At 41.9% G+C, this 27,994-nt stretch overlaps 1 protein-coding gene across 2 annotated transcripts; it reads right to left on the bottom strand.

The window, feature by feature from the left end:
• Positions 1-514: 514 nt before the first annotated feature.
• Positions 515-27,795, bottom strand: LOC111843873 (uncharacterized). Of its 2 annotated transcripts, XM_023811812.2 has the most exons (38): positions 27,475-27,795; positions 24,269-24,342; positions 21,918-21,989; positions 21,143-21,272; positions 18,964-19,360; positions 18,808-18,888; positions 17,922-17,939; positions 16,256-16,348; positions 15,696-15,731; positions 14,831-14,902; positions 14,542-14,577; positions 14,160-14,186; positions 13,795-13,818; positions 13,323-13,376; positions 13,145-13,216; positions 12,830-12,871; positions 12,175-12,231; positions 11,984-12,037; positions 11,455-11,508; positions 11,317-11,370; positions 10,314-10,367; positions 10,156-10,209; positions 9,884-9,937; positions 9,590-9,643; positions 9,408-9,461; positions 8,434-8,478; positions 8,209-8,262; positions 8,021-8,074; positions 7,546-7,599; positions 7,369-7,440; positions 6,340-6,375; positions 5,963-6,007; positions 5,496-5,528; positions 5,249-5,395; positions 4,744-4,798; positions 4,406-4,600; positions 1,946-2,023; positions 515-1,423 (listed from the first exon to the last, which is right to left on the bottom strand). In XM_023811812.2, exons 1-38 carry the CDS (start codon positions 27,501-27,503, stop codon positions 1,221-1,223), a joined length of 2,817 nt encoding a protein of 938 aa, XP_023667580.2. In that variant the 5' UTR covers positions 27,504-27,795; the 3' UTR covers positions 515-1,220. The 2 variants fall into 2 exon arrangements, with proteins under 2 accessions (XP_023667580.2, XP_023667581.2); XM_023811813.2 differs by lacking the exon at positions 17,922-17,939.
• Between the last annotated feature and the right edge of the window lie 199 nt (positions 27,796-27,994).

Raw genomic sequence — 27,994 nt, 5'->3', positions numbered from 1 at the left:
GAATGATGGATAGATAGATGTTTTTCTGCTGAGGCGAAAACAATATAATTGCATGAAATGATTATATTACTTTGAACAGTCTTGCACTACTTTGTAATGTTTCTAAAAATGACAATATTGTCTTGGTGGACAATTTAAATAGGCTGAGCAGATAATCCCTGTCAGGAAGGACACTATGAGCTACATCAGGCTTTACAAACTACTTTAAAACCGAAAGGCTCCCATGCTTGGCTAAAGAGTTCAGTTCTTCTTGTGCTTTGACTGGTTCGTTTCCTCGATTGAAAGATTCATCCAACTGATTCACATTAACATTAGTGACACATGCACGTTTACAGGAGACTGACCAATCGGCACGCAGCAGGAACTCAGTGCTTATGTGAAATCCAGGTCCTTTTTATTGGGATGATAGTTAACAAACCCTGTCCCAGCTCCCTGACATGGATTATCTTTCCACCCTAGTCTAAACAACTCCCAGAGGCACTGATAAAAAATCACCCAGAACTGAAATGATTTTCATACGTCACATCTTTCGCAACAGCTGATCACACTTTATTTCGACAAAGGGGAGAAGAATTTTTGTGATGTGTACATTGTAATAAACAAATTAGGTTTTAGAGATGCCTGTTGTCCTCCAATAACCAGAAACGTGGCTCAAAATCATTTCACTTCGAATGACATTATTGTACATATTTTTTAACTGTTTTCACAATTAACCAACCCTTATGCTTAATATGGAGATATTTCCAGATGTCATTTAATGTAACACATGTCAAGAAAACAATTCATACAAAACTTGAAAGTGTAATACCATATTTGGAACACTGGGTCGTATTCTCTGTCTGTTTGTCTAATTTGTACAGGTGTTGAAGTATAAACAAAACCATCAGGCACTGTTGCTGCCGGTGATGTCATTAGGCCCCCATTTCCGTAGCATGGCACAGCCTGTAAAATGGGTTTTCCTTGCTCTCAGTTTTTCTCGAGCGTCGTTCCCCCCTCATGTTCTGGTTTGCTTTGCAGGCGACTTGAGCTTTGGTCGTACGCATGTCTGAGGCATCATTCGAGTAGAAGTAAAAAGGAGCTTGCAGATGTCAATAGCTTAAGTGTGATGAAAAGGGAGACCTCTGACGTCTCTTCAAGTTTATCACGGATAATCCCCAAGTGGAGTGGCTTATTCCCCCCCCCCCCCCCCATTTTCTATGCTCTTCGAGGCTGGTTTGTCCTCATGGGCCTTTGGTATTTATGGATTTCTTTCCACTCATGGGCATCAGCATCGGTGTCCTCCCAAAACAGTTTGAGGGGTCACAAATTCCAGGTGGCCCCGTCAGCCCCCTGGGGCCCGGATTACCTGGGTCCCCTGGGGGCCCCCTCTCTCCGCGAGTGCCGTCCCGGCCATTCTTTCCAGTGCCAGGAACTCCAGGCTGACCTGCGGCATAAGTGTGGTAAAGCGTTGCTGCCGTACCTTGGATCAGCGTGAAACGCTCAGTCATAATATTATGACCTAGCTCTCTGCCATGAATGAATATTTCCATCATTTTTATTCAGTCTTACATTCATAATGTTACAAGTCTTAATGTTTTTATAAAATCTTTGGATACAGCTCAGCATTCTCAGATCTGAGGGGAAATCTGCTGAATACCTGTGAACAGTTAGCTCAAGGGCATCTCTTATATGTGCCAGAAGGGGAACAAGGCTGCGCATTAAGCTGTATCTCATGTGAAAAATCGGCTTACTGGCTTTAATTCCGTCGCTGATTTAAAAGCTGAAGATCTAGGGGGGCTGATTCTTTCATGGGGGTGCTGACGGCAAACTATTCATGACTTAAGACAATAAATACGCATTCATTTGGGGGGGGCTGAAAAACAAGCCCCCCCTCCCCCCCCAAAAAAATAGGCCTAATGACGCACTTGGTTTGCGGAGTGTGAAAGATGAACATGCATAAAATTACCTGGAGGCCCTGGCTGGCCTGGACTTCCTCTGGCTCCTTCTCCAGTCTCTCCTTTCTCACCTTTAGCTCCTGTATCACCTGCGTTACACCACAATAAAAGACACACAGTGGGTGCATGCAAACAAATCACCCAAGGGTCATGTTTAGTGTCTTAGGTGTTCAAAATGTCCTCCGTCTACGTTGATACATTCCTGGAGCCTGTCCCTGACACTGTGACACACTTTAACACACAAATCCCAGTTAGCATCAATGTTCACAAATACTTCTCAAAAACCTTCTCCTTTATCATACCTCCCCCCAAGGGCGTAACTTTGGCTGGAACATTGGGGGGGTCGAGGTCTCCGCCCATTACAGGGGAAACATGATTATTGGGGGAGTTATATTGGCTGGGTCTGATTACTGGGGGGGGGGTCATGACCCCCCTAACTCCCCTGGAAATTACGCCCATGCCTCCCCCCCAAAAAAGAAGCCCACGGCTTCCCATGTCGGGTGAAAGTGGGGGCCAGTCAATGTGGCCACGTCACCCAATCCAACGCTGTGGAAAGGTGTTGTCAAGGTAGCTCCATACCGTCAAAGTAACTTTGTAAAATGAAAGCTTAACTTTGTAAAATAGAACGTTTACTTTGTAAAATAAAAATGGTATACCTACTTCTGGCTCACTTTGTATTATGTCTGATGCTGAAATAATGTAGAGTGTAGGAGCGTTTCACTTGTGTGTCATCTTCCTTTAAGCATTGCATTATTATAAATTAATGAAGTGTTCCCATTGAGGCCAATATGTACGAGAAAGACAAGGCAGCGTCCTTCGAAAAGCTACCATTATTTTTCTAACAATGGCCCTATTGTAGTCTGTACAATAGCATTGAATCTGAGAGCCGAGCGCTATGTTTTGCACCACTTTCCAATGATGGCACTACAAGGCAAATATTGTGAAGATGCCACTTTTAGACACAAAATTAAATAATGATATAAGACGTCCTCGGAACAGAACCATATATTGCAGGCATAGGAGGAAAGAAAGGGGACTTTATTTGGATAGTTTGGAATGGTTTAAGAAAAATGGCGGAGAGTAATGAATTAATTTTTTGGTGTCAGCACAGAGGAAAAGCAGTCATGAAAACTAATCAAGAACTGTGTCTAGGACAACCAGCATGAGGCTTCAGGCATATCCTGGGGGGGTTGGAAAAAACCGGAACCCAACCTTACGTGATTGGTAATAAAGCTGGCCGTATACTTCAGACGAAACTGATGGAATCTACATTGTTATATGTTGATACTATGTTGAATGACGTATAATCACCGCGGTGATTACCATTTCGTCGTGCCGCCTGTGCTAGGTCCCCAAGGCGAACGTTTTTATTTGCTCTGAACTTATTACTCACTGTCCATGATTGGCTGACATAAATATGACACCGCGGGGTTGGTCAGCAGCACTAATTGTGCAGTTACCAGCTATCACTTTATTAAAATGACTCACGCACTGCCCACAATATGTTTATTTGCGCTCTGTATGTGGGTCTACTTGGGTTGTGGTGTGACACACAAAGAACAAGCTGGCAGCGTCGTTTTAAGTATGTGACAGATTGCTTTCGCGAACGTGTTCAATTAATTGTTTTGTTTGCGGCCAGAAACTGAACAAATTGGCTTGTCAGCTGACTCTACCCCTTCCCAAGAATGTTCATGCCCTGCTCCCATCTTAAAAATGCATTTGCAGAATTATTTACTTTCTAAATGGAAAATGACAGACACTTGATTGACAAACAAGAAAAAAATTAGATCATTAAAAATTAATGTCATTCAAACACTGCACACATATTTAGGAGGAATAATCATGAACTTCTTAAAATATATTTCGGTCTTTTATTTAATTCCAGAACTGCAGGTTATCCAGGAAACTCACAGCTAATTGTTTATCGCTCACCTAGCTCGACATGATTCTCCTTAGCAACTCCTGCAAATTCCTCCCAAATGTATTACATGATAAACAAACAGCCCATCATATTCTACATGATGTCATCCTTCCTGTCTATCCTTAATCTTCCTTAGCTTATTGCTAGTGCCTCTGTCTCCCATTGGCTCATTATAATAACCAATATCTGTGGTCTTTCGCACAACAACTCAACTAATCCGGAATCTTTTAGTGTCTCACTCACTTTCTGCCTCTCTTGGGCCCTTCTGCCTCTCCACTTTGCCTTTGCCTTTCATTCAGCTCTTTCCATTAAAGGTCAACAATCTGCTGTCTGCTCTCTGGGATGTAACAATAGTAACCAACAGAAACGCAGAACCGTATTTGGGAACCATGGGAAAAGGGGTTATCGGGCTGGTATTGGTACTGTAAGTAAAATATATACAGTATATTGATATAGTCCTTATAGAGATTAAGTCATGACATGATAGCGTGTTTTTACTTGGCTGGTATCAGTACAAAGGTATCAGGACCCTGGATACACGGATCCTTACCTTTCTCACCAGGTACTCCATGGAAACCTTGTGGCCCTTGCAGGCCCATTGGGCCTCTTAGTCCAGGTATCCCTGCCTCACCAGAAGGTCCAGAAGGTCCAGGAGGACCTGCAGGTCCCATTAGCCCAGGACTTCCAGGAGCGCCAATTGCTGCTGGCATTTTCAGGGCTGCCTTTTTGAATTCAGCTAAATGTTCTAAAAAAAAATGCAATTAACATATAAAGATATGAAGGTATAAAAATGTTTTGCTGAAACATTTTTATGCCCATTACTAAACGACTAAAATTTGAAATTCCAAACGACACAATGTGTGTTATTCTTGATAAAACCCATCACACCTTCAACGATGCTGCTACAGATCTCACGGATTTTGTGATCGCTGGCTTTGGGACCCTGTGGGGAAGAAATTCACTCAACGGTTATAGCATCTTGCAAAACCACATTAGGCCTTAAAAACATTTTGGTTAGACATTTCTTATAGCACGTATACAGACGCTCCTCTACTTACGAATGAGATACGTTCCAAAGGGCCGTTCGTAAATTGAAATGTTCGTAAGCCGTTATTCAACATCATTTTAAGAGTATACTTAAGTACAAAGAACTAGGATGCTGGGAGTACGCACGCTACGCTGCTGTGCGGTGGGAGTAATGGCCAGAAGTCGTACTAGGCGGAATTGGTGTGCAGAAAAAAAAATTGATGTTGCGGACAGGAAACGGGAGCCCAAATGAACACAATTTGGACTTATAGTCCTCTTTGTTCGTATGTCTGAAAGTTCGTAAGTTGAAAGTTCGTAAGTAGAGGAGTGTCTGTATATCATCAAAGCACTTTCGTTTGGTACTTACTGGGAACCCACGTGGTCCTGGGGGCCCAGGAATGCCTCTCTCCCCTTCCAGGCCTCGAGGCCCCAAGGGGCCACCCATCCCCGTGTGCCCCGGTCGACCCGGGAGACCATCTTTGCCATTAGAGCCCCTTTCTCCTTTCTCTCCAGTCTGACGAAGATTGCCCCCCCCCCCAGTAACAAGTCATTCACTCCATAATGAGTTCAGAAGTAGAGCTCCAGTTAGCAAAGATGTCAGATGGTAATTTTACCTCTCCTTTGAGCCCAGGACTTCCAGAGGGGCCCTGTTATAACAGATACAGCAAGAATAGTGACTTTGAAGTCGCTCTGTGTTCACGAGGAATTTGCAGACTGGTTGACATAATACCATATGAATACCATAATACCATATTTGCTTACATAATACCATATGAAGGCGTCTTTTCTAGTTTCATTAGTATCGTACAATTCTATTAAAGAACAGACTTAGGTTTACAGCCATAGGTAGTGATAACTAGAGAGTGAAAAGGTTAGGCCTGACAAGAGAGCACACATTTGCAAAACACAAGATCAAATTTGTGACACAAACAGTGTCTTCTTTTTCTCATGTGTAAGTAACATGTTGCATAATCATGCTCCTGATTTTACAGTGAAAACTGGTATGCGATGCTAAAAGTTACCCTACTGATAAACATCCTTCAAATATCATTCAAAACATGTCATTGTCATATTGTCTTACCGTGCCACCTTTGGGCCCCACACCGCCAACAGCGCCTCTGGCCCCCTGCGTATGAAATAGACTTGCTGTAGACACAGTATGGCCATAGATTGGCACAGACTGATGACATCACATCTGACAGGAAGGTTTGTTGTTTTATAGCGATATAGTACCGGCTTTTGAATCTGAGCAGGTTATAAACGTAAAATGAATGGTTGTGAAGTTAACATAAAACAATTCAGTACTCTTTAATAAATTATTCATAAGTAAGAAACTTTACTTAATGCATTGTTGTGTCTGTCTTTAAAACCACATAATAACCAACAATGTTGTCATTAACCAAGGTGGATGGATTGCTGATTAGGAATGATTAAGAATGAAAACCATACGTCACGTACCTCATTTCCTTTTGGACCAGCGGGACCTAAAGGGCCCTAAAATAGGCGAGGAAACATATTTAGAAAACATCATTTAGGGACCATTGTCATAAAAGTTTTTTATTATATTTTTTGTTAAAGGCTGAAAGATGAAACATTTAAATTCTTATTATTTGAACATAACATTTTCTATAACTAAATTTCATATACAGTAGACTGGCCATTTCTTATTAAGTACTCCTGTCTCATGCCAGAGACAAGCCCCTTTTGCCTACAGAACCCCTGAATTTTTCATACAATCATCATATTTCATGGCTCATGATGTCATGATCTTCCCTCTTAGCTTTAGTGAGTCTGACCATTACCTTCCCCATAACAAGATGCTTCACCTTCAGAACTGTCCCTGACTGCATGATTTTCGTTCATCACACGATTCAAGTTTAAACTCTAGAAACTGTAGCAGCGTGAAGATCCCAGGATGGTGGCTGTTAGAGATGCTGTGACCATCACGTCTGGCGCAATGATCACAGCACGTTCAGAATCACTCCATGCCTTCAGAAGCCTTTGTTGAGCATTAACTAAACCTACTGATCCTATCTGTGTGCTCTCTGTTCATTCACAGCCACGTGATTCCCTGCTTTTAGGACCAGACTGTTGGCCTTAATGAGCAGGTGTATCAGTGAGTATATGTTACAGTGACCAGATCATTTATGTCAGGGAGGTTTACGAATTACTTTAAAACAGAAATGCTCTTGTGTTTGGCTAAAAAGTTCAGTTCTTCTGGGGCTCTGACTTCCGTGTTTTTTTTGAGAGAAAAACTCATTCAGCTGTTTCGCATTAACATTAGTGACACAGGCATGATTATTGGAGACTAATCAATCAGCACACTGCAAGAACTCAGTCCTTAATTGAAATCCATGTCCGTTTAATTGAAATGGTAGTTTACAAATCCTGCCCCAGCTCAAAGTATCCCTGCCGACATAGGATTATCTGGTCACCCTAGTATATGTTTTTCATTATATATGACAATGACAAAGAACTTGGTCTCACCACATCTCCTTTATGCCCCGTGTGGCCTTTGATTCCACGGGGACCCATGTCACCCTTGATTCCTTTTTCACCCTAATGGACAATGCACAGCATGACAGGCTGTTTCTGAAATTAATTACAGGCTTAAGGTTTTAGCGGTGCAGCAGCTTCAGAAAGACGTGTTGGAAACACTCTCACCTGCGGTCCCACGAGGCCAGTCGCACCCACAGGTCCCTGCTTTCCAGGCTCACCCTTCAGGATTAATTAACCGGTTAAATCACGCAGGAGAAAATAGGAGAATGAGAAAGGGGCCAGATGTGACGTGGCTGATCAGCCCATATTTTGCATCCTGAAGTGTTAGGACATATTTTTTTACATTTAGTGAATCCAAGTGTTAAGTCTTCAATACTCAACTAAGGATTGAAAAATCCTGCTGTCCTTTCCATGAATAAATGTTAACGTTGTTCTGATCTAAACTCATCCCCAGATAATTATTATTTGCGGCACTGTCTTCTAGCTACCAGCACAATAGTCGTCAAGGTTACTGTTTGCAGTAACGATCAAAGTAACCTTGGTTACTTTGATCGTGCCCCCGCCACTATAAGTGTTCTGTTGATTTCAGGTGATCATTCCAGTAGCAAAACTATCAGTATGAAGAGAGACGTCAACATACGCTGGATCCCTTTTCCCCTGGTAATCCATTTTCGCCCACGGCTCCATCCGCTCCCTGGAGGAATGGAACATTGAAGCTCCATTGTGGCATCTCCACATCACACTGCTCTCATTGATAATGCATGCCAGTGATTGAATGATGAATGTATACAGCAGGGTGTAGCTGCTGGATGTCCTTGAAATACTCACCGGTTTACCTGTTAATCCGGGTTGCCCTGGGGCCCCTGCTGACCCCGGCTCTCCCTATAACGACACATCATTGCATGTGCAGAAACTCACTATTCCTCAAACTACCCAACTGCTCTCGACATGGCTATTTGCTGCTCTGCCGGTGTAGCTATCTGCTGGAATATCACAGAGCCTGTGCCATCATTTCTCACCATCAGCAGCATCATTCATTTGATGACACATTACCTTCTCCCCCGTAGGACCCATTACTCCTTGTTTCCCTGGCAGCCCCTGGAAGAACAGGACATACGATTGAGAAAGAATATTCTGACGAGTAGGAATTCTGGGCGGCTGTTTGGGAAATACTCAAAGGATGTACTAATTTAAAAGAAAGTATTACAGACAATATTACTGTATGGCTTGTACTTGTGATCTCTGTAAAGATTCTTCTGCTTGCAACATTAACTTGGAAGATGAAGGCAAGATTAATTAGTCACTCTGGTGAGAGTGGTCCATAAAGCAGTGTGGTTCTGATTAAGCAGATAGAGGCAATCATTTCAGTTCTACACAAATGTTGCACCAAATGAGCTCCACTGTGTTGCTATGGCTGGCTTTCTAGAGAATACTGTAACCTGACACTATACAAGTAAAGCGAATCATGACTGGCCTCAGTAAGGATTAATACACAGTGACTCTTCCTTCCCTGCACCTATAATAAGACATGGATTGCGTCACATTGGCAAGCCACATCTGCCCAACTCGTCTGGGCTTCTGTGTTAATGGATGCTAATGTAATGATTCCAGTTGGAACATCTCCAGGAAGCATGTTCCTTCTGTTCACACTTCTTCCTTCCCGGAAGCAGCTGTATGTTTCTTTTTTTGTCTTGGCATAATTATAGGTGAATAACAAGGGCATGAGACAAACTGGTCGTCTTCCTTGAATTGTGGCTTTTTTTATAACCTGGACCACCGTGCCGCTGAAACTATATTACACTCCCTGTTTTCTTTCAAGTAAGAGCCATATATTAATAAGTCGATATTAAGCATACCTTGATGTAAATTTAAGGCCATCACATGGTAAAATACTTCTGCATGTCCTTACCACAAGTGAAAAAATTACTTGGATCTCTGTGAATTATGTAGTGTGGCTGCTTTTATATTCACAAATTTCTTTCAGGAGAGAAATTCAGGAGAAATCCCATAGAAACCATCGTACTCACTGGGATTCCAACCTGTCCCCGGACTCCCAGTGCCCCAGGCAAACCAGGCTCTCCCTGTTAGACATCAAATGTGCAATACAGTGTTAGAACCTGACTGGCATCTCATAGGACACCAATGCAGTGAAACAGACAGCACTACTATCCTGTATCCATTAAAATCCACAGATGATGTAGATGTTTACCTTGTTCCCATCTTGTCCAGGTTTTCCATCATTGCCATCTTTCCCAGATTCCCCCTTAAGAGACATTTACTATTTATAATTTGCAGCACTTCTGACTTTAACCTTCTTCACAATTCCCCCAAAACAGCATTTATTAATGTAACATTACAAATCTAATATATTGTTTAACATTATTCCACATGTCAAATCGGTCAGGCAGTAAAAAGGTCAGCTATTTTGCGTTAACTGTATTTTTAGCTACATGTTTTCTCAGGCCTAAACCTCCTTTTGTCATAATTAAGAGACGCATACTACCTTCTCTCCTTTGTCGCCTTGGATCCCTGGTTCCCCACGAGGGCCAGTCCGACCCTGTCAAACACATGATGATTAAGCTGGCGAGCTATTGTTAGAATGCCTACATTTTCTGGTGCCCATTTTACTTGCCTGGATATTCTGTCGGAACAATTCAGGTTAAGTGCCTTGCCAGAGGGTACTATAGTTTGGTCCCTTGTAAGTTTTTGGTTATGAGTCCATACCCATGACAGCAATACTACCCTGAAGCACAGTAAGACATGGGAAGTACTCACTTCATCTCCTTTTGGGCCTTCCAAGCCCTGCCTTCCTCGCACGCCCTCCACACCCTGTCATTTATAAAAAAGAAGGCCAACGTAAGCGTTCACCTTTCCTCTTTGACTGAGGTTCAAGCAAATGCTAATTTATCAAGCGACCCTGAAATTTTGCTTACCGGAGGACCAGATGGTCCAGTGGGCCCAGGAATCCCGTTGAAACCTGGCGGGCCCTATGAAGCCGTGACAGCGGATTAGCGTGAGACAGCATCGTTTACGGAGCTTTATACCACAGCACTGTTGAATTATTGAATGTGAATGGTGTTGGTTAATTCTGTATAACCTCACACACGGCCAGGCTAATCACAATAGTAAATCAATGCGTCATTATGGTCTTTAATTCCAACTAATGTTACTTAACGAAAAGCACAAAAACAAAGAAGAGGCTACAGATCAACAATGCATCGAGCTGAGGACCAGAACCTGAGGTCAGAGATTTAATACCAAAATGGTTTACTGATGTTTTGCAGTGGTAGTCCAGTCATACTTTACAGTGCTGTTGAACCTGCCTAAATGACATGGTACACAATCCAGTTTTAATAATTGGTGAACACTAAATGAGTAGGATTTACCCATAATGTAGCTGACTACCAAGAGGTAAATCAATAATACAATCGCTGTGTGTGTGCGTGTATAAATATATAAATTTCTTTGCTTCCGCAGACGTACATGCATATGCAAGGCTTGTTGTGCACTTACTCGCCAAGAGCAATGAGGAGAATTAGTGCATGCGGACAGTAAATCAGTTTCCAAACATATGTGTATACAAACGAAATGGACTTCCCACTGTTTTTTGTTACACTTTAGTGACTCGTTTTAGGGCAGCCTAGTCCTAAAAATGACCCTGGCAGGTGAGCATTTTGTGTGCAAGACAAATAACTATGTGTCAGTGTATCTGATAGCTTCTAAAAGCAGCCTGCAGCAGTGCAGACGGCTATTTTAACTGGAGACACTACACAACAGTGTCATGGATACGGATACGAAACTGACAACATGCTTTTAAATGTATTAAATACTCATTTAAAATGATCAAATGACAGGACATTGAAGAACACACAATACTATATGTTTACATAATTGATCTCTCCAAAAATGCAATAGTAGACACATTTTTAAGCGTACCCTGTCTCCTTTGTCCCCAGCAGGGCCAGGATGTCCTTTTGATCCCCTTTGTCCCTGTAAGAAAAGTTGTGTTTAAGCTGTAGACTAACACCATAATGAGTCATGTTTATGAATGAGTCTCTCAGGAATGGCCCAAACCTCACTTCCTGTACGCCCAGGCAAACCCTGAACCCCTGATGGCCCTGGTTCGCCCTGTCAAAAGAATAAATAAATAAACAGTGCTGAATAAAATGCACACGTGGACTTCACTGTCATTCCGCTGACATGTGGTATGAATCCGAATCAGAATGAAGTTTATTGGCCAAGTATGTTCCCACACACAAGGAATTTGTCTCCAGCTGTCAGTGACTCTCATATGTACATAAAGTATGTGCATTCACTCTTAACACAAGGCAATGTTCACATACTGTATAGTCTGCTTGATATATACAACATGTGGTTGATAAATGTATAAAAAAGTGCAAGAGATGTTGCAATAAATACAATATGTACAATCCAATACAACAAGTACAGTGGGTTATTTATGTCAATAAAGTATTGTACGGCAATGGGGGTTAATTGGTGTAAAAGTTAATAGGTATACAGTTTTGATCCTTGTCTTTATCTAGTACAAACCCACGCATAGCTAATTTGCTAGCATTTTCATTAAAATACAATAAAATATTACCTTTTGTCCAGGAATACCTGGTCTTCCAGGTTCACCGTGGCTACCTTTGTGACCCTGACAACAGAGAGATTAATTATTGTGCCTTAAATGACAAATAAATTGTCCCTAATCCATCTATATCAGTAAGAATATCATGAATTACACAAGCAAACATGGTAAATGAGAAATCCATGTATGTAAATTCACAGCACCTTCATTCCTGGTACCCCTGGATTTCCCTGAGGTCCTGCTGGACAAGCTGCTGGACACTATGACAAATCAGGCTGGATCAGCACAGGCAAAGCTTAAGATGTTTCATAATTGTTACAAGTGCAGTGTTTGCTAAATTGATTTTATTCTGTCCATCCATCCATCCATCCATCCATCCATTAATCTCCCAATCACTCATCCACTGCAGGGTTGTGGGGTATTCTGTATATCCACCCTTCCATCCATCCATTTCTCAATCACTAATCCACTACTTGGTTATGGGGTATACTGTACATCCATCCATCCATCCATCCATCCTCAATCACTCATCCACTACAGGATTGTGGGGTATACTGTACATCCATCCATCCATCCATCGATTCATCCACCAATCACTCATCCACTTCTGGGTTATGGTGTATAATGTACATCCATCCATCCATTCATCCTCAATCACTCATCCACTACAGGATTGTGGGGTATTCTGTACATCTATCCATCCATCCATCCATCCATCCATCCATCACTCATCCACTACAGGGCTGTGGGGTATTCTGTCCATCCATCCATCCATCCATCCGTCCATCTTCCAATCGGGATTGCAGGGTATTTTGTACATCCTAAAGGCAAAAATCGCAGAACAAAAGCTCAGCTTACAAAGTCCCCACTGGCCTCAGGTATGGCAGCCCCAGGTTGGCCCTGTAATAGATGCAAAGAGGCAGTTTTTCTTTTAAAACTGTTTCTAAGTCATTCCTCCTATTAGAATGGACATAATATATAAGAATATTATTAATACTAGAATTAAAATGAACCACTCCATATTGTATGAAAAGCACTAATTAGGGCTGGCAGATATAAATTGGCACATTCATGAGTCAATTACTTTTGGCTGATTATAATATCAGTCTGTTTTGAATAGATCAAAAAAAATATTGAGAGAGATATGTGTGATTAAGAGGGCTGCAACATTACCGCAGGACCCGGGGGTCCGGGAGGGCCAGGGGGGCCCGGAATTCCAGTGTCACCCTGTGCTCCAGGGGGGCCCTGTGTGGACATGGAGAATCATTATCATTATGTTATTTTATAACATTAATAAACTGTCATAAACTGGTTTATATACTGTATTGGGTATTGTAAGTATGGCACTAACCTCTGGTCCAATATTGCCAGAATCTCCCGGCTCTCCGGGTTTCCCTGGGGGGCCCTGGATGAAGCATTATGAAGGACAAGTCCAACATTAAATGAATGGGGGCTGAAAATTCTGTGTAAATATTAAAAGTTAACTTACGGAGTCGGACTGCTTTGATAACTGTATAAAATGCTGCAGGAGATTATATAAATCTGCAGTTGTTTATAATCCATTAACTGCAATAGATCTGATGCATCATCTCAGATAAATAATGCATACTGAATTAATGCGATAACTGTCATAGAGCAGGAGCTAAGGAAATTTATGTTGCCTGCATCCTCCAAATGTGGCTTAAATGTAAATTCTAAATTTCTGAATTGAAGGTTGTTGCATCACTGAACCAACTTACAGGCTGATCAACCAACAGCTAGTTTATCTAAACTCAAGGACTCAATGAAAACGAGAGGGGGCTTTGGCTGTGTTTTGTACATACGGGAGGTCCAACAGAAGCTGGTCCCTGTAAACAAACAAATGAAACATTAGAAGAGCTCTCTGGTTTTATTAAAAGATCCATACGAATTGTGTTATTTAAACACAAAGAGTGTCCCAAGATACCATTCAGCTATTCAGATTATGGAGGGTCTGCAGCTGCAACGCAGAGACAGTTATGGGACATTTTTGCTGTGGTATTTAATTCAGGCAGCTGATGTTTTCACCTATAGAACATTACAGAGACGTCAAGTTTATGGGAAGCGGTTGAAAGGCGCACTGATTTAATACATGTTTTAGGTACCCCCCCCCCACTATTTTTCCTTCTAATGAGAGGCTAAATGCAAAAAAAAAAAAAAAAAAACTTACTGGGAGTCCAGGGAAGCCAGGAAGTCCCTAGGATCACATACACACACACACACACACACACACACACAGAAAGAAATAACCGTCAGCACAAATTTGTTGCCACTTAATTATATTATGAAAAAAGCCCTTTTGTTCACAGGCCCGAGAAACTACACAAATCAGCTTTACGAACAGAGGGATGGGGGCCAAGATTTTACTGAGATTAGACCGATGCACTGACACCCACGGAAACAAACAGACAAGAAACTCTTTATAATATTTTATAAAAGGAAATAGTTGTGCATATAAAATTGCGGACGTTTAAGAAGAAGCATTAAAGTTAATAGATCTAATAAACAAACAAAGCACAGAAAGGGAAAATTAAATAAAAAGAAAAACTTACTCTCTCACCAACAGGTCCTCTAGGCCCAATTGGGCCCTTTTAAAGGAAACAGGAAGGACAGTGCATGTAATTTATTAGCATCTATAACCAAAACATATATGTATATATGTGTGTTTGTGCTGTACTGTTATGAACTTGTAGTATACTGCGTGTAAGCCATGAGAAGGAAGAGGAATGACCCATTTTACGCAAAAGTGAACTGTGATCCATCACCAAGGGGTTGCTTTAATTGGGTCTCATGGTGCTGGGTCATTGTGCACAAAATGTATTTGACAAATGCAGTCCTTACGAGCGGTCCTGGGAGGCCGGGAAGGCCCCGCTGTCCCGGCAGGCCGATCTCTCCTGGTTCCCCTTTGCTGCCCTGAGTCAGATACAGGCACAATTCGCTTTATTGTGACGTCACTGTTGCTAGGATACAGTGCCTCAACATTCAATCAATTAAAGCCGCGCAGACAGCATAGCCCATCCTGCATAGCCCATCCTGCATAGCTCATCCTGCATAGCTCATCCTGCATAGCCCATCCTGCATAGCTCATCCTGCATAGCCCATCCTGCATAGCTCATCCTGCATAGCCCATCTTGCATAGTCCATCCTGCATAGTCCATCCTGCATAGTCCATCCTGCATAGCCCATCCTGCATAGCTCATCCTGCATAGCCCATCCTGCATAGCCCATCCTGCATAGTCCATCCTGCATAGCCCATCCTGCATAGCCCATCCTGCATAGCCCATCCTGCATAGCCCATCCTGCATAGTCCATCCTGCATAGTCCATCCTGCATAGCTCATCCTGCATAGCTCATCCTGCATAGCCCATCCTGCATAGCTCATCCTGCATAGCCCATCCTGCATAGCTCATCCTGCATAGTCCATCCTGCATAGCCCATCCTGCATAGTCCATCCTGCATAGCCCATCCTGCATAGCTCATCCTGCATAGCCCATCCTGCATAGTCCATCCTGCATAGCCCATCCTGCATCTCTTGCTTTGTCCGTGGAAGGGGAAACGCTGCCCTGTTTATCCAAGGCAAATAACTGGAGCTAAACATTCTGTTTATTTTGGCAAAGTATCTTGATGTCCATGATAATGTGATAGAAGTGGAGCTTTGTCAGTTAGATGCCTGGCCAACAGACACCCTGGAAGATTTTGTACTTACTGGGGCACCTGGAGGGCCGGGTTGACCTGGAATACCCTGTGAAAAAGGAAAAAGAAAAAATACATGTATATACAGTGAGTATATGTATATATATTCTACCCACTTAACAGGAATGATAATAAGCATGATCTACTTCATTGGACTATACTTTATATACGTGCGGTATAATAATGTTACCATAATCGATAAACAAAGTTGCATGTCACAAGTCATAGTAATCATGTTCATGCACTGTCATCTGTCATAAAAGACAACATTTCCCAACCCAGTCCTCAGGGACCCACAGCGGTCCACTTTTTTGCTGCCTTCCAGCTCCCGGTAGCAAAAACGTGGATTCTCTGTGGGTCTCCGAGGAATGGATTGGGTAATACAGTGCTAACAGAAGAGAATTTTTATTTCAGTGGCCTCAGCTGTGACATGGGATAAAGGAGTAGAATAAAGCATGCTCTGCAGATTTCTGTATTCACTCATTCTTTGGAAATGCAGTTATCGGGTTTGTTTACAAATGGGTTGATTGGTGAAGTCCACATGAGTCAAAAGGCGAGTATTTCCACACTTACATCTCGCCCATCTCTTCCGTCCCCTCCTGATGGACCACGTGGTCCAGAAGGCCCTGGGGGACCCGGAGGGCCTGGGACTGGGTTTGGGTCGGGCTAGGAGACGAAAAACCGGGAGATGAGTATGAAGTGCCCAAGACCGCTAAGAAGATTCGAAAGAATTTTTTCCTGGCGCATCAAGGTTTCATTGAATATGGCAAGTTATTGCATTACAGCCAGAGCAATTACACGTGTCCTCCAGACATTCAAAGATGCCAGCTCGCTGGTCAAGAGCTGTTCATCAGACAGTTCAAAGGGATAATCACTGCTTCACTGGCTCCTGTCTATTTTCAGATTCTTATTTAGAGGTCTACAAAAGACTTTTTTTTTTTCAAATCACAGCATGTGGAATTATCTATTAGTGCTGTAAGACATTTTAGTCGTGACCCATAAAAATGTAGCTATACATAGTAAAAAAAATAACATAAAAGAAAACGGGACTAAGGAGATATTAGACACGCCATAAAAAAGTTTTTGTCGTTTTTTCTCGAACACTGCATGAAAATCAAAGGCCCTGCTGATTATCCTGAGAACATCAGCTGGTATGGGGACCTATAATAAGTGCAGCAGCAGGCCTACATCAGCTGGTATGGGGACCTATAATAACTGCAGCAGCAGGCCTACCTCAGCTGGTATGGGGACCTATAATGACTGCAGCAGCAGGCCTGCATCAGCTGGTATGGGGACCTATAATGACTGCAGCAGCAGGCCTGCATCAGCTGGTATGGGGACCTATAATGACTGCAGCAGCAGGCCTACTGTACATCAGCTGGTATGGGGACCTATAATAACTGCAGCAGCAGGCCTACATCAGCTGGTATGGGGACCTATAATGACTGCAGCAGCAGGCCTACATCAGCTGGCATGGGGACCTATAATGACTGCAACAGCAGGCCTTCATCAGCTAGTATGAGGACCTATAATGACGCAGCAGCAGGACCTGGCACCAAGTTTAACTCCTGTCACCGCTGAATGAAAATACGAAGAAACATAGACACTTTTTTTCACATACAACTATTTAATCGTCCAAGGTGATGCATTTAATAGTTAAGCATTAAAATTCTCAGTTTTATAACATTAAGTATTGTTCAAAGGTGCGTTGATTGTTTTTACAAGCTTTAGTTGTTTGCTAGGTAAATATATTTTATTTGTTTTTGAGATCCCTACAAGCACTTGATTCCATGCTATTATTTTCAGTATAGATTGTTCAGGACTTCGGCCATCTTCTGGTATATTGTTCTTGTGTGTAAAAATAATCCTTCGTTTTCACTTCTTCTGATCATTTCAAATAACCTGTTATCCACAATGATTTCAATCTGAATCACGCTGGGTCTTTGATGCAATGTTTCATGTGGCTTAACAATGCAGTGCAGCATTAGAGACAGAAATCACGCAGTTCACACTGACTGCGCAGCGGTTAATGTACCATGTCTTCCCTGTGTGTGTAATTTGCTAACAATGCCACTTAGATCCTAAGAATTGTAACTTCAAGAACTAATTCAACATTTCTAGAACAACCCATGCCCCCGTTTGAATAATAATCTCGGTCTATCACAAAGCAGGAAGTAGATTATTGCCGAAACATGATACAAAAAGAGGAGGTTTCAGTTTTAAATCGAAATATAAATACCTCAGCATTCGGAAACATCTGAAGGATCAGGAGAAAAATGAGATAAATGCAGCGTTAGTTAAATGACACCCCCGTCACCAAGCACAGACAGAAAAAGCACACCTGTTCAAAAGAATGGCTGTGAGACAAACAGGCTTCCTCACACGCAACACAGACCCTGCGTCACAAGCCCACAGTCCAAGCATTTAACTCTCAAGGAAGACAAATCAGAACAAGGTACCTTAGTGCTAAAGACCATCCAGCATGTCAGATGAAGAGCAGCCCAAATTAAATCAGAATCAGTCAGTATTGTATAGATTTAATATTTTCAACAACATGTATAAATATTTCGGGAATATAATATAATATAATATAATACATAATTGCCACAAAGGGCACAATGACTCTTATATGTAGTTTACTAAAACCATGAACTATGTATTATATGTAAAAATAAATGATGCAGACATCCAGATGCTAAGAGGACACAGCTTCCATGAAGTGACACCAGGATAAAGGGTCTCCTCTCCCGATTAAGGACAAATACAGTGCATTCACCTCGACAGAGACAAACGTCAGGCAGAACAGGGAAACAGCATCAGAATAACAAATGCCCCTGCATCACAGCCTGCAGCTAATGTCACGGATGCTGCTGAGAATTGGCTCGAGCTGATTTGGGTTAATTAGCCGTATTAATCACTGACTGAAATGCTTTTGTATGCTTTCAATCTCATTTCTAGCTTCAAAAACAAAAGGGCATTGCAGATATTCTCAGATGCTTTTCAGACAAGCTCTTCATTATATATTGCTAACCAGCAGTTGCACTGGACTCCAAGGACTGCACTTCAGTTGTTTATCATGCACAAAGAAGGTGTATAAAGAATAGGACTAAAATGGCGCCATTTACCTCCGGTTGTGGTAACTCAGAACAGCTCTCTCGTTGAGCTCTCTTTGGGTCACAATGAATCAGCATCCACTGGAGTTCAAACTGGAAGAGAATGCACTGTCAGAAAGCTGTCACAACTGCACATGGTTTACTCCATGTCAGTGTATGGGGTCTCACCACCACAGATGTGTTGGGATCAGCATCTAGCCTCCCGATGAGTGTGTCTCCCTCTGTGTCGATCACGTCTTTTCCCTTGATGGGCTTGCTGTTGACTGGTTGGCAGTCCACGTAGAGAGTCACTTGGTCCCTCTCCACCCCAACCATAACTTTGTGCCACTTGCTGTTGAAGAGCACTGACAATCCAGGAAAGGTGACTGTCTGCAGCTGGCCGTCCATCCCCATGAGGAAGAACTCGAGGGACTGCTCGTCGCCGTTGAGCCTGAGGCCAGCTTGCTTGCGACCGTCCTCATCCACTACTTGCCAGATGTTCCACACCTTGTTCACCGTATTCTTGACCATCCGGAATGTCGCCATGAAGGAATACTCCTCTGGAAAGCCATTTGGGAAGTTCAACCTGCAGCAAAGAACTGCGTAAGTCACTGATGTTTTGAAGTATTTCCTACTCAGGAGTCATATAGTGCACTTTTGACAAGTTTGGCAAAAATAGCAAACATTTCAGCCACTTTTCAGAGGCATTTCTGTGTTTTCTGGCAACTTGGAACGCAAGGTCAAAAAATATATATATCTCAAAATCACAGTCCCCAAATTCATTTTACATGCCTTATCTACAGTAAATAGTCATCTCAATAAATATACCAAAGACCTGTACCGGTTTCATGAATAAAATATTAATTGTATTTCAGTTTCAATGTTCAGAACCTTTTCAGTAATTCAGGATTATGCATTTAAATTCACACATTTTTTATTATTTCAAAGGTGCAGTGGTTCCTCTATTCCTCATTGTGTCCAGAACAGCACGTGGCAACTGAGCATTCAGCAGAAACATTTCAATTAAACTGTCCGGACAGCATGGATTTCTCTCCAGCCTACCGTTTGCTGTACCGCTTGCTGTTTGTTAACAAGCAGAGTCCTCAATGGGTGGTATATTTATATGTGGATGCTGCAGCCAGCTTTTCGCCTTGTAAATGGATCAAGGAAAAGTAATAAAAAAGTGTTTCCTGTAAGCCAATAAACTAAATGAAGGGCACTTTCCAGCGGCCTGGGATCCCACTGAGGAAACACACTTGATTGTCTTTGTCGTGCTGAGTTTTTTGCCCACGGTTTACAGTGAATTCAAGCTCTCATCTATAATGCACTATAGATATCTTCACGTTGCATTGTAATGGTCAGTATAAGAATTGATGATGCTTTGCACTGCATTATGATGGTATTATGATTTACATAGGATGATGCTGAATTACAGCATTACAATGTATTATGAAGGTATCTATAATGCATTATACAGGAGTTCGTTAAGTAAAGTGTTACCACAGCGGCTTTTAGAGCTCGATTTTGGCAGTGCGACACATGGTACTGCGTACTTTAGTCAGATACACGTATGTTGGAATTAACTATATCTCTGTGCTGTTGATTTACAGGTATGGTCAGGATCACATAACACCATGGTCTGATTTATTCAAGTTCAAAAATAGTACACATTCTTGCGAATGATCGTTTAGAAAATGCATCTGTCTCAGGATAGCGTGCCGTTTTAATGGGATTATTCCATCCAGCTATTTCACATGATCACTTAGGAATAGTTTGTATTGGACTGATCACAACCTGGAGGACATGCCAGGTCATAATAGTAATTAGTTATTATTATTTTGTAAAAAGGTTTTGATTGTTCTAGGTCAGATGTGTCAGACTCCAGTCTTGGGGGGCCGGAGCCCTGTGTAGCTTAGTTCTTTTTCTGTTCCACCACAAATGATTCAGCTCAAGGGCTGTGTTGTAATTAGTTCAAGGAGGTGCAAAGCTGAATCAGGTGTGTTAAATGAGGGGAAACCCAAAAATGTCACTCTCTGCTTAAACCGAACTAATGCAGCGTTTCAGATTATGTCATTTTTGGGAAATTAAAATTGCACAGATTTCCTTGGCTTTCTTTGGATTCTTCTCAGTAGCAAAAGAAGAGAAAACGCAGCAAGAGGAAAAGCAACCTGAAATAAAATATGTCTCATCATGCCGTAGAGTCCAGCTCTGCCTGAGAGCCAGTCTGTGTGGGCTTCACAGAGAAGCAAGATGGCGAATGGGTTGGGGCTTGTTTTTTGGGGGGGCTTGTCTGTCAGTAACAAGCAGGTCCTGGAGAAACACCTGCCTAGATACCTGTAATGGCTGCCCTTGCGTTGTGTTTGTTTACCTGGTGGGAATTTGGAAGTTTGCCTCCTTGTCGAGCCTGTAAGCGACCTGCAGTGGCGTCGAACCCTCCACTTTCCTCACCCCTTTGAGTGGGATGACATCCAGCTGGAACTGAGTGATCAGATCGAAACCTTCAAGAGGAACAAAAGGCCTTTGGAATCCACGCTGCTGTACCATCATACATATGCTTGTGTCACGCTTGGAACATATCCAAGCAGATTCCATTGTACAAAACATTTTTTTATTCACATTCCTGTTCACGCCTCGAAACTTTTCCACAGTCAGCTTTTAATTTTCCTGTAATCTATAGTACAAAACAAGAAATGTACAGCAAGCAGTTAGCATTCTTCTCTAGGCTAAAAGCAATGCCAGCCAGACTCATCACTCAAAGTCTTTTTATGTGCCGAAATCTGCTTTCAGTTAGATGCCGGCTGCAGACTGAAACCTGTGCATTTTTAAGCAAACCAGCCACCCATTTGGTGTGCAATTAAGATATTGCTGAATCAAAACTGTTCCTTGCAGCTTACGATTTGGCTGGCCAGACTCAAGTGTTTTATTTGCCTTTCTTTTGACCAATAAAGGCAAAAAAAACTAAGGCTGCCACATTTAAAAAAATTAAAAAAGCTGCAGATGTTTTGCCTCGTCAGGGACCTCACAGACTGACTAAATCCCAACTAAGACAATAAATACTCTAAGATTTTTGTTTTTCAATGTAAGTCACATCAGCCTTTATTTTAAATATCAAGCAGGAACCAAGAACGTCAGTGGACTTTTACCTGGAAGGTCATCTTGTCCATTCTTCATGCTGGGGCAGACTGATTCTCCATCTAGCCGACTCAGGTCAACCTCTAGAATGAAATAAAAATGTATTTGCATTTTTATATGAGTAGAATAACTTGCAATGACGGTGCTCTGCCCTCTAATGATAATGACAGCGATGGTAATCGGAGCAACGTTTCTGCAGGCCGTGTTCTGGCAGTGTGGTACGAGGGGCTATGTCTGACTTCTTCATCTCAAATCACTAATGTAATCACAATCACAATAATCATAAACAACAAAGGACCCTGCTGAGTTTTATTGCAATACTTTAAAAAAAACAAAACATTCAGTGTTCTGTTGCCATCTATCCTAGAGGTGACAAAATACGTTTTGTGTAACAATACGCAATAACAATTTCTTGAAAGACAATTATTTGAATACAATAATTAAGTGTGCACCTGTCACGCCCAGCTCGTCCGATCCTCGTGTGTGCCACGCTCCCTCATTTACCACGTGTGCTGCCCCGATTGTGATCACCTGTTTCCTGTTATTTTCGGCTTGTCTTGTGTACTTCAGTCCGCGTTCAAGTCTGTTTCCCCAGGTCTGTCATTTACGTTGCGTGTTTCGAGTCTGTTTACCCCGAATAAACCCCGTTTTCTCATATTCCCGGCTCCCTTCGCCTGCTTCCCCGTCCCGACACAACACACCGTCCAAAAATAGCGTGGCGCCCCCTTCAAAGTGCGAGGCTGCTGTATATCACTCCAAGTGTGTTAACCTGCATTCAGTTTATTAAAAATAACTCTCACCAGGAAAGGTGTTTTACTGCAGTTTCAAAAACATCCCTCTCTCAGTTTATGGATGATTAAAATAAAATAACAGGATTTAATACCAAGTATACACTTTAAAACACAAAACTGGCTCAGAACAATAAAACGTTATCTATCCCACTTTTCAGAGTTATAATACATTAAATTTTAAGTATTTACCCATGCGATTAAGCAAATTAATGTCTTGACAAACTGAATTAATGTCACTGGATGATTTAATGATGACACAAACTCTGCCAGACCTCCCTGTGGGGACGTTCCTAGCAGCTGTTCTGGACCACTGCGGTGCCCCTGTTCCCGCATCGGGCAGCAGGCGGCCCAAAGCAGAGGCGCTCTACGCGTTTCACATCGACTCTGCAGAATGCACTGCCTGCCAGGAGGCAGGAGGGGGCGTGCTCTGGCCAGAGGGAAGCCGCCATGGCCGAACCACACATCCACCCTCGAACCCGAAGGTCGCCGGGTTCTGTAAGGGAGCCAAACTGGCACTTCCATCTGTTGGTGCATGCCAGATACACCTGAGAGCACAACCTTACTCAGGGTTCAGATAAAAATGGAAAACTCAGCTAAGCTAAACGAGAAACATGCTATGTATGTCCTGGCATTTTGTTTCTATGCCTAAGAACTTGATGTACATTTTTTTTTGCTCACAATACAACTAGAACATTTCTCATGTCGAATGAGAGTTTCCCATGTTGGGCCGTGTTTCAGTCCAGCACGTTCCAGGTATATGTCATAACTGCTAATGTTGGTTATGAAGGTAATCCATGCAGAAAAATGATGCCATCAAACACTATTGTAAAGCCAAATTGTACTGAAGAGTAAGACATAAGGGAAAATTGTATATCTCTTACGTGTGGATTCATAATGAAGAATAATGGAGGAAAGCCTAATTATGTAGGTGCCCAGTAGCTTGGGGAAAGTTAATAGCAACCATGAACACTCAAGAAAGCAATAAAAGCTTAATGACATGAGTCAGCAACACCATTTTGTAGATTTTAGAGGCTATGGTTTGTGTAAATACTCTTGCATGCTAGAAGTGCTCTGATGTCTGCAGGGACATTGTGGATACTATGCATTTCACAAGAACAAAATTTTCTGCTGGTTGAAACAAATCATCAGAACAATGTACTGAATTGCATGGGTATATTTGCTCCACCTAAGTTTAACGTAATCACACATGATATCAGAAATTCCATATGTCACTATGCATAACATTAGTAGGTATTGCAGACTGCTGCATCTCCACCCAAGGGCATAACTTTGGGCTGAGCGTTGGAGGGTTGAGGTCTCCATCCATTTATGGGGGTCCAGGAGGTTGTATTGGCTGGTTTTGATTATTGGAGCCCATCCATAATTTATGCCCATGCCTTCACCTCTAGGTAGCAGAATGTGCATATGTTTTTGTTTTAAATGTTAACTTCCCAGTAATTTTTAACTTAGATAGCATACTGAACCTTGTAAGCTAGTGGCAAAATAGAAGTTGAGAGATAGAAATGTCTGCTGGATAGAAAAAGAAGAATGTAACTCGACTGGATACTTACGACCCAACACAGAGGTGGAAAACATGGAGAGGAGTGACCAGCAGGCCAGGAGAAACGACAGCCATGGATTCCTCCTGCGGACATATGAGAAGTCACATATACGAACGCTTGTTTCTCCGTTCACTTATTAACAATTAGATTCAACTTAAGTTCACTAATCGGAGTTCAATAACCCCAGCAGATAAACAACCTCCTGTTTGCGGTTGTGGAATTTCCTGCATGTTTATTCTTGGGATAATATAAAAGAGCGTCTAGTGAATGGATGCGTTTTTGGGGCAGATTACATGCGTATTTAAGCGCGGCAGCATCGTGGTTTGGAACAATACATTCACTCATCTAATCAAAGGCTGTGACAGAAACAGCAGAGGGGCTCGGGGTTGGGGTCTGCGTTTACAATCGCTTGCTTGTGATTAAAAAAGTCCAAAAGCTTCAGACTATATTTAAAATCTGAAGAGAACCTTCGAGGCTACTTTTTTGAAGTACATTAACATACCAGACGGAAGGTGTCTAGTCTCATTGTTCAAAGTGAAAAACATTGAAAGAGGCCTTATTGGACTCCACCCTCTCGGGTCGCAGAACGATATCACCAGCTTCTCATGCTGGGCCACCTCACAGTCAGGCTTCACTGCTGTAAAGCATGACCTCAATACAGCAATGGTTTGTGATACCTGCATCTATCTACTGATCTTTATATCTGGATTAGTAATTAGCGTAATGGTGGGGTGCTCTGTAATGGAGCACTGTGACAGTGCTGGCGTGTTGCGGCATCAGCATATGAAACTAACAAGGCTGGTACCAAAATAATGTGAAGAGTATTAAAAAATCATGTGTACTGGGGATCTGGCCTTAAGGGCATTGCATTATGCGTTAAAAATTCTAGCTGTGTTTACTCAAATGTAAATTTCTTAGCTTTGCTTCTAGGGCAAATGGCACATACTGTAGTTAGAATAAAATAGCTAAAAACTGAATGCCAATAGACCACTAGGGAATCTTACTCTGCTGCTTCCAAGCACACTAATATCTGCTGGAAAATCACTGGTGTTTGGCAACATGTCCGTGCAATTTAAGATAACATTTTTGGTAAAGTATATATAGTGTGCAAGCATATGCTTACCTATGCTTATCATCAAGTAATCCATTTCAAGGGGACAGTATTTGTCAGTATTTTCACATGTGAGCATATATATCAGTTCATGTTTGTATGTATAAAGCAATATTTAAAAATTTTATAGGTATGCATGTGTATATTAGAGAGGCTGGTAATATTGTAATCGCAGGAACTGTGTCAAGAGAAAAAAAATGGCAGAATCTCTATCAGAGTGCCCTTCCAAAGGTTAAGTGCATTTCTTTACATTTAAAAGCCAGGGACAATTTAATCTCCACTTCTTCGTAGGTACACTCCAGATATGAAAAAAACACATATATATGCCAGCAGAGCATTTGGAAAGGCATGCTGATGTCGTTATTTTATATGCAGAACCTCTAACCCTTCAAGTAAAAAGAGAGAGAGAAAAAGAGGAACAGTGAGAGAGCAAGGGAAAGAGAGAGAGAGAGAGAGAGAGAGATACTGAGGTGTAGTTTATCACTCAACTGCAATGTCTTTGTTCAAGGTGTTTTGTAGCAATCACATGAAAGAATATTGCAGAACACAGGCAATCCCCATTTTACCTTGACGATTAAAATGGCCAGGCTTTCTAATGAATATAAAAGCTCAGGTATATATCGCGATTTCATTATAAGAGCTCAATGAACAAGAGAAGCTTTTATGATTCGGAAGTTATCAGCCCCATAATGAATAAACCCTCAGAAACCTACATTCCGGATAATGTCCCAAATATTTTCAGCAGTTCTGAAAATGTGAGGCATCTTATTATGGTGAAACACAGAAATAGCAAACCAGAGCAGACGCAGAATTTAACAGTGAAAGGGAGTCGCACACAGTCACAAGCATTTCACTTTTTTTCTTATAATATGGTTAATGTGCATTTTCTTTGATGCACATTGTAAACTGTAACTGGCATTAAATGCACACTTTCCGAAAGGGTTTGTGGTGACTTCTGCCATACAAATGGCAACATCCTCTCACACGTCCTGTCTGACTGACTGAGCCAAACCTTTTGGCATTATTTCTACATAGACATTTATCTAAATTACAAAGGCTAGATCCCTGTCTAAATCACTTTACCAGAATGACAAATTAAAGCTGCCCATCACAGCAATTAATACTCGAATACCAAAAGCCATAAATTGTCCTTGAGACGGAAGGGGTGAAATGCGGTCTCCTGTGTATGAAATACCTTCCCTGTGTGCAAAACGGCAATTTTATACTTTTAGAATTAAACCGCTTTCTCTGGCAGCTTCACATAGTACATTTTTCTGTGTTGTGCATCAACCCAAGCGTGGACTGTGACGCAGACTATTTTAGGAGAGAGGAAGCCTACTGACCATAACTCTTTTAAGAATTAAATTAAATAGGCTATCTCCTGGAAAGCCCAGGGAGCAGAAAATCAAACATCACAGCTTTTTTTTTTTACCTTCCTTTTTTGAGAGCCACAAAAGAAAGATTTATAGGGGTTGAGCTGTGGGGGAGATTATGGCTCAATGTCATTGAAATGCTGGCTTTCAGATGAACTGTGTAATCCACACAGGGATAAAAATTAAATGAAAGCAGAAACACTAAATACTAGACAAGTGAATTCATTTCGTAATCAACTGTATATTCTGCCTTAGTTATTTTGTATCAGATTTGATCTTCAGTGGCATTTAGGTACCGTTTATACACAGCATTGATGATGCGTTCCCTGTGTTGCAACGACGTCTATTTTTAGGCCTCGGAATACACAAGTATGACTTTTAACTCTGTTGGCCACAAAGGACAGATGAAAATGGGAAAACATGGAGGCTTACCCATGATGCAATGCAGGTATAAAAGTCAGAACACGAGAGAGAAACCAAGAGTCCTGGATATTGACTTGGCCATTTGTAACAACATTACTTGTGAAATTATAACCTGCGTTTTTTCAGGTAAATGAGGACAGCCAGCATATTTGGAACATTTAAGGAAAAGTCATTACTCAATCTGAATATTTACAATACTGTTTCAAGAAAAACCAAACATGAGATTTTGTCATTACACCATGACCTGTCTAAGTGACAGATGTACAGAACGTCAGCTCAGTCTTTAACCCATGGATAGATGAGCTCACCTGGGCACAGCCACATAGCCCAGCGTCATGGTGGAGGCCCTGAAGATGGAGGAAACGCTGGTTTGTTAGCCGAGAGAGCGCTGGAGGAGAGGAGACGCGGTGAAGGCAGGTTCCGTGACGCTATGGCATGCTCCCAGCCGTGGGCGAAAGAACCTGCAGGAAAGACGCTAAGACACTTTCAGAGCCACAAACTCGTTTTTTTCTTCCTTTCTCAGCAGCAACCTTGCTTGTTCATTCAATTCTCATTGGCCAAGAGTTTCCCAAGAGGTGGTGGCAAACGTTTTATTACCGGTACTTAAAAGAGGCAGAGGCCCCTGGGTTCCCTCTGTGCTGTTTTTCTTTTGCACCGTGACTCCTAATAATATGTCTTGACTGTATGTAATTATACTAAAAATTAGCTTTATAATGGAGGTGTCTGCGGTGGTTGGGTATAATAGAGACAAGTAGAGGAGTCTTTGTGGATACTCATCGCAGAGTACATAGGACTTAAACAAGGAGTAGGGACAAAAGCAGTGCATAT

The sequence above is a fragment of the Paramormyrops kingsleyae genome, chromosome 23 (genome assembly GCF_048594095.1).
Source record: "Paramormyrops kingsleyae isolate MSU_618 chromosome 23, PKINGS_0.4, whole genome shotgun sequence".
Lineage (NCBI taxonomy): Eukaryota > Metazoa > Chordata > Actinopteri > Osteoglossiformes > Mormyridae > Paramormyrops > Paramormyrops kingsleyae.
Note: the sequence above shows the minus strand (reverse complement) of the source record. Positions and strands in the feature narration are given on the sequence as shown.

Excerpts from the sequence above, each read along its gene's own strand:
- LOC111843873 (XM_023811812.2), bottom strand. The coding sequence starts at position 27,503 with ATGACGCTGGGCTATGTGGCTGTGCCCAG. Across the intron at positions 19,361-21,142 it reads AACTTCCAAATTCCCACCAG|GTTGAACTTCCCAAATGGCT; the intron begins GTAAACAAACAC and ends TCTTTGCTGCAG. Across the intron at positions 12,038-12,174 it reads CAGGGGTACCAGGAATGAAG|GGTCACAAAGGTAGCCACGG; the intron begins GTGCTGTGAATT and ends CTCTGTTGTCAG.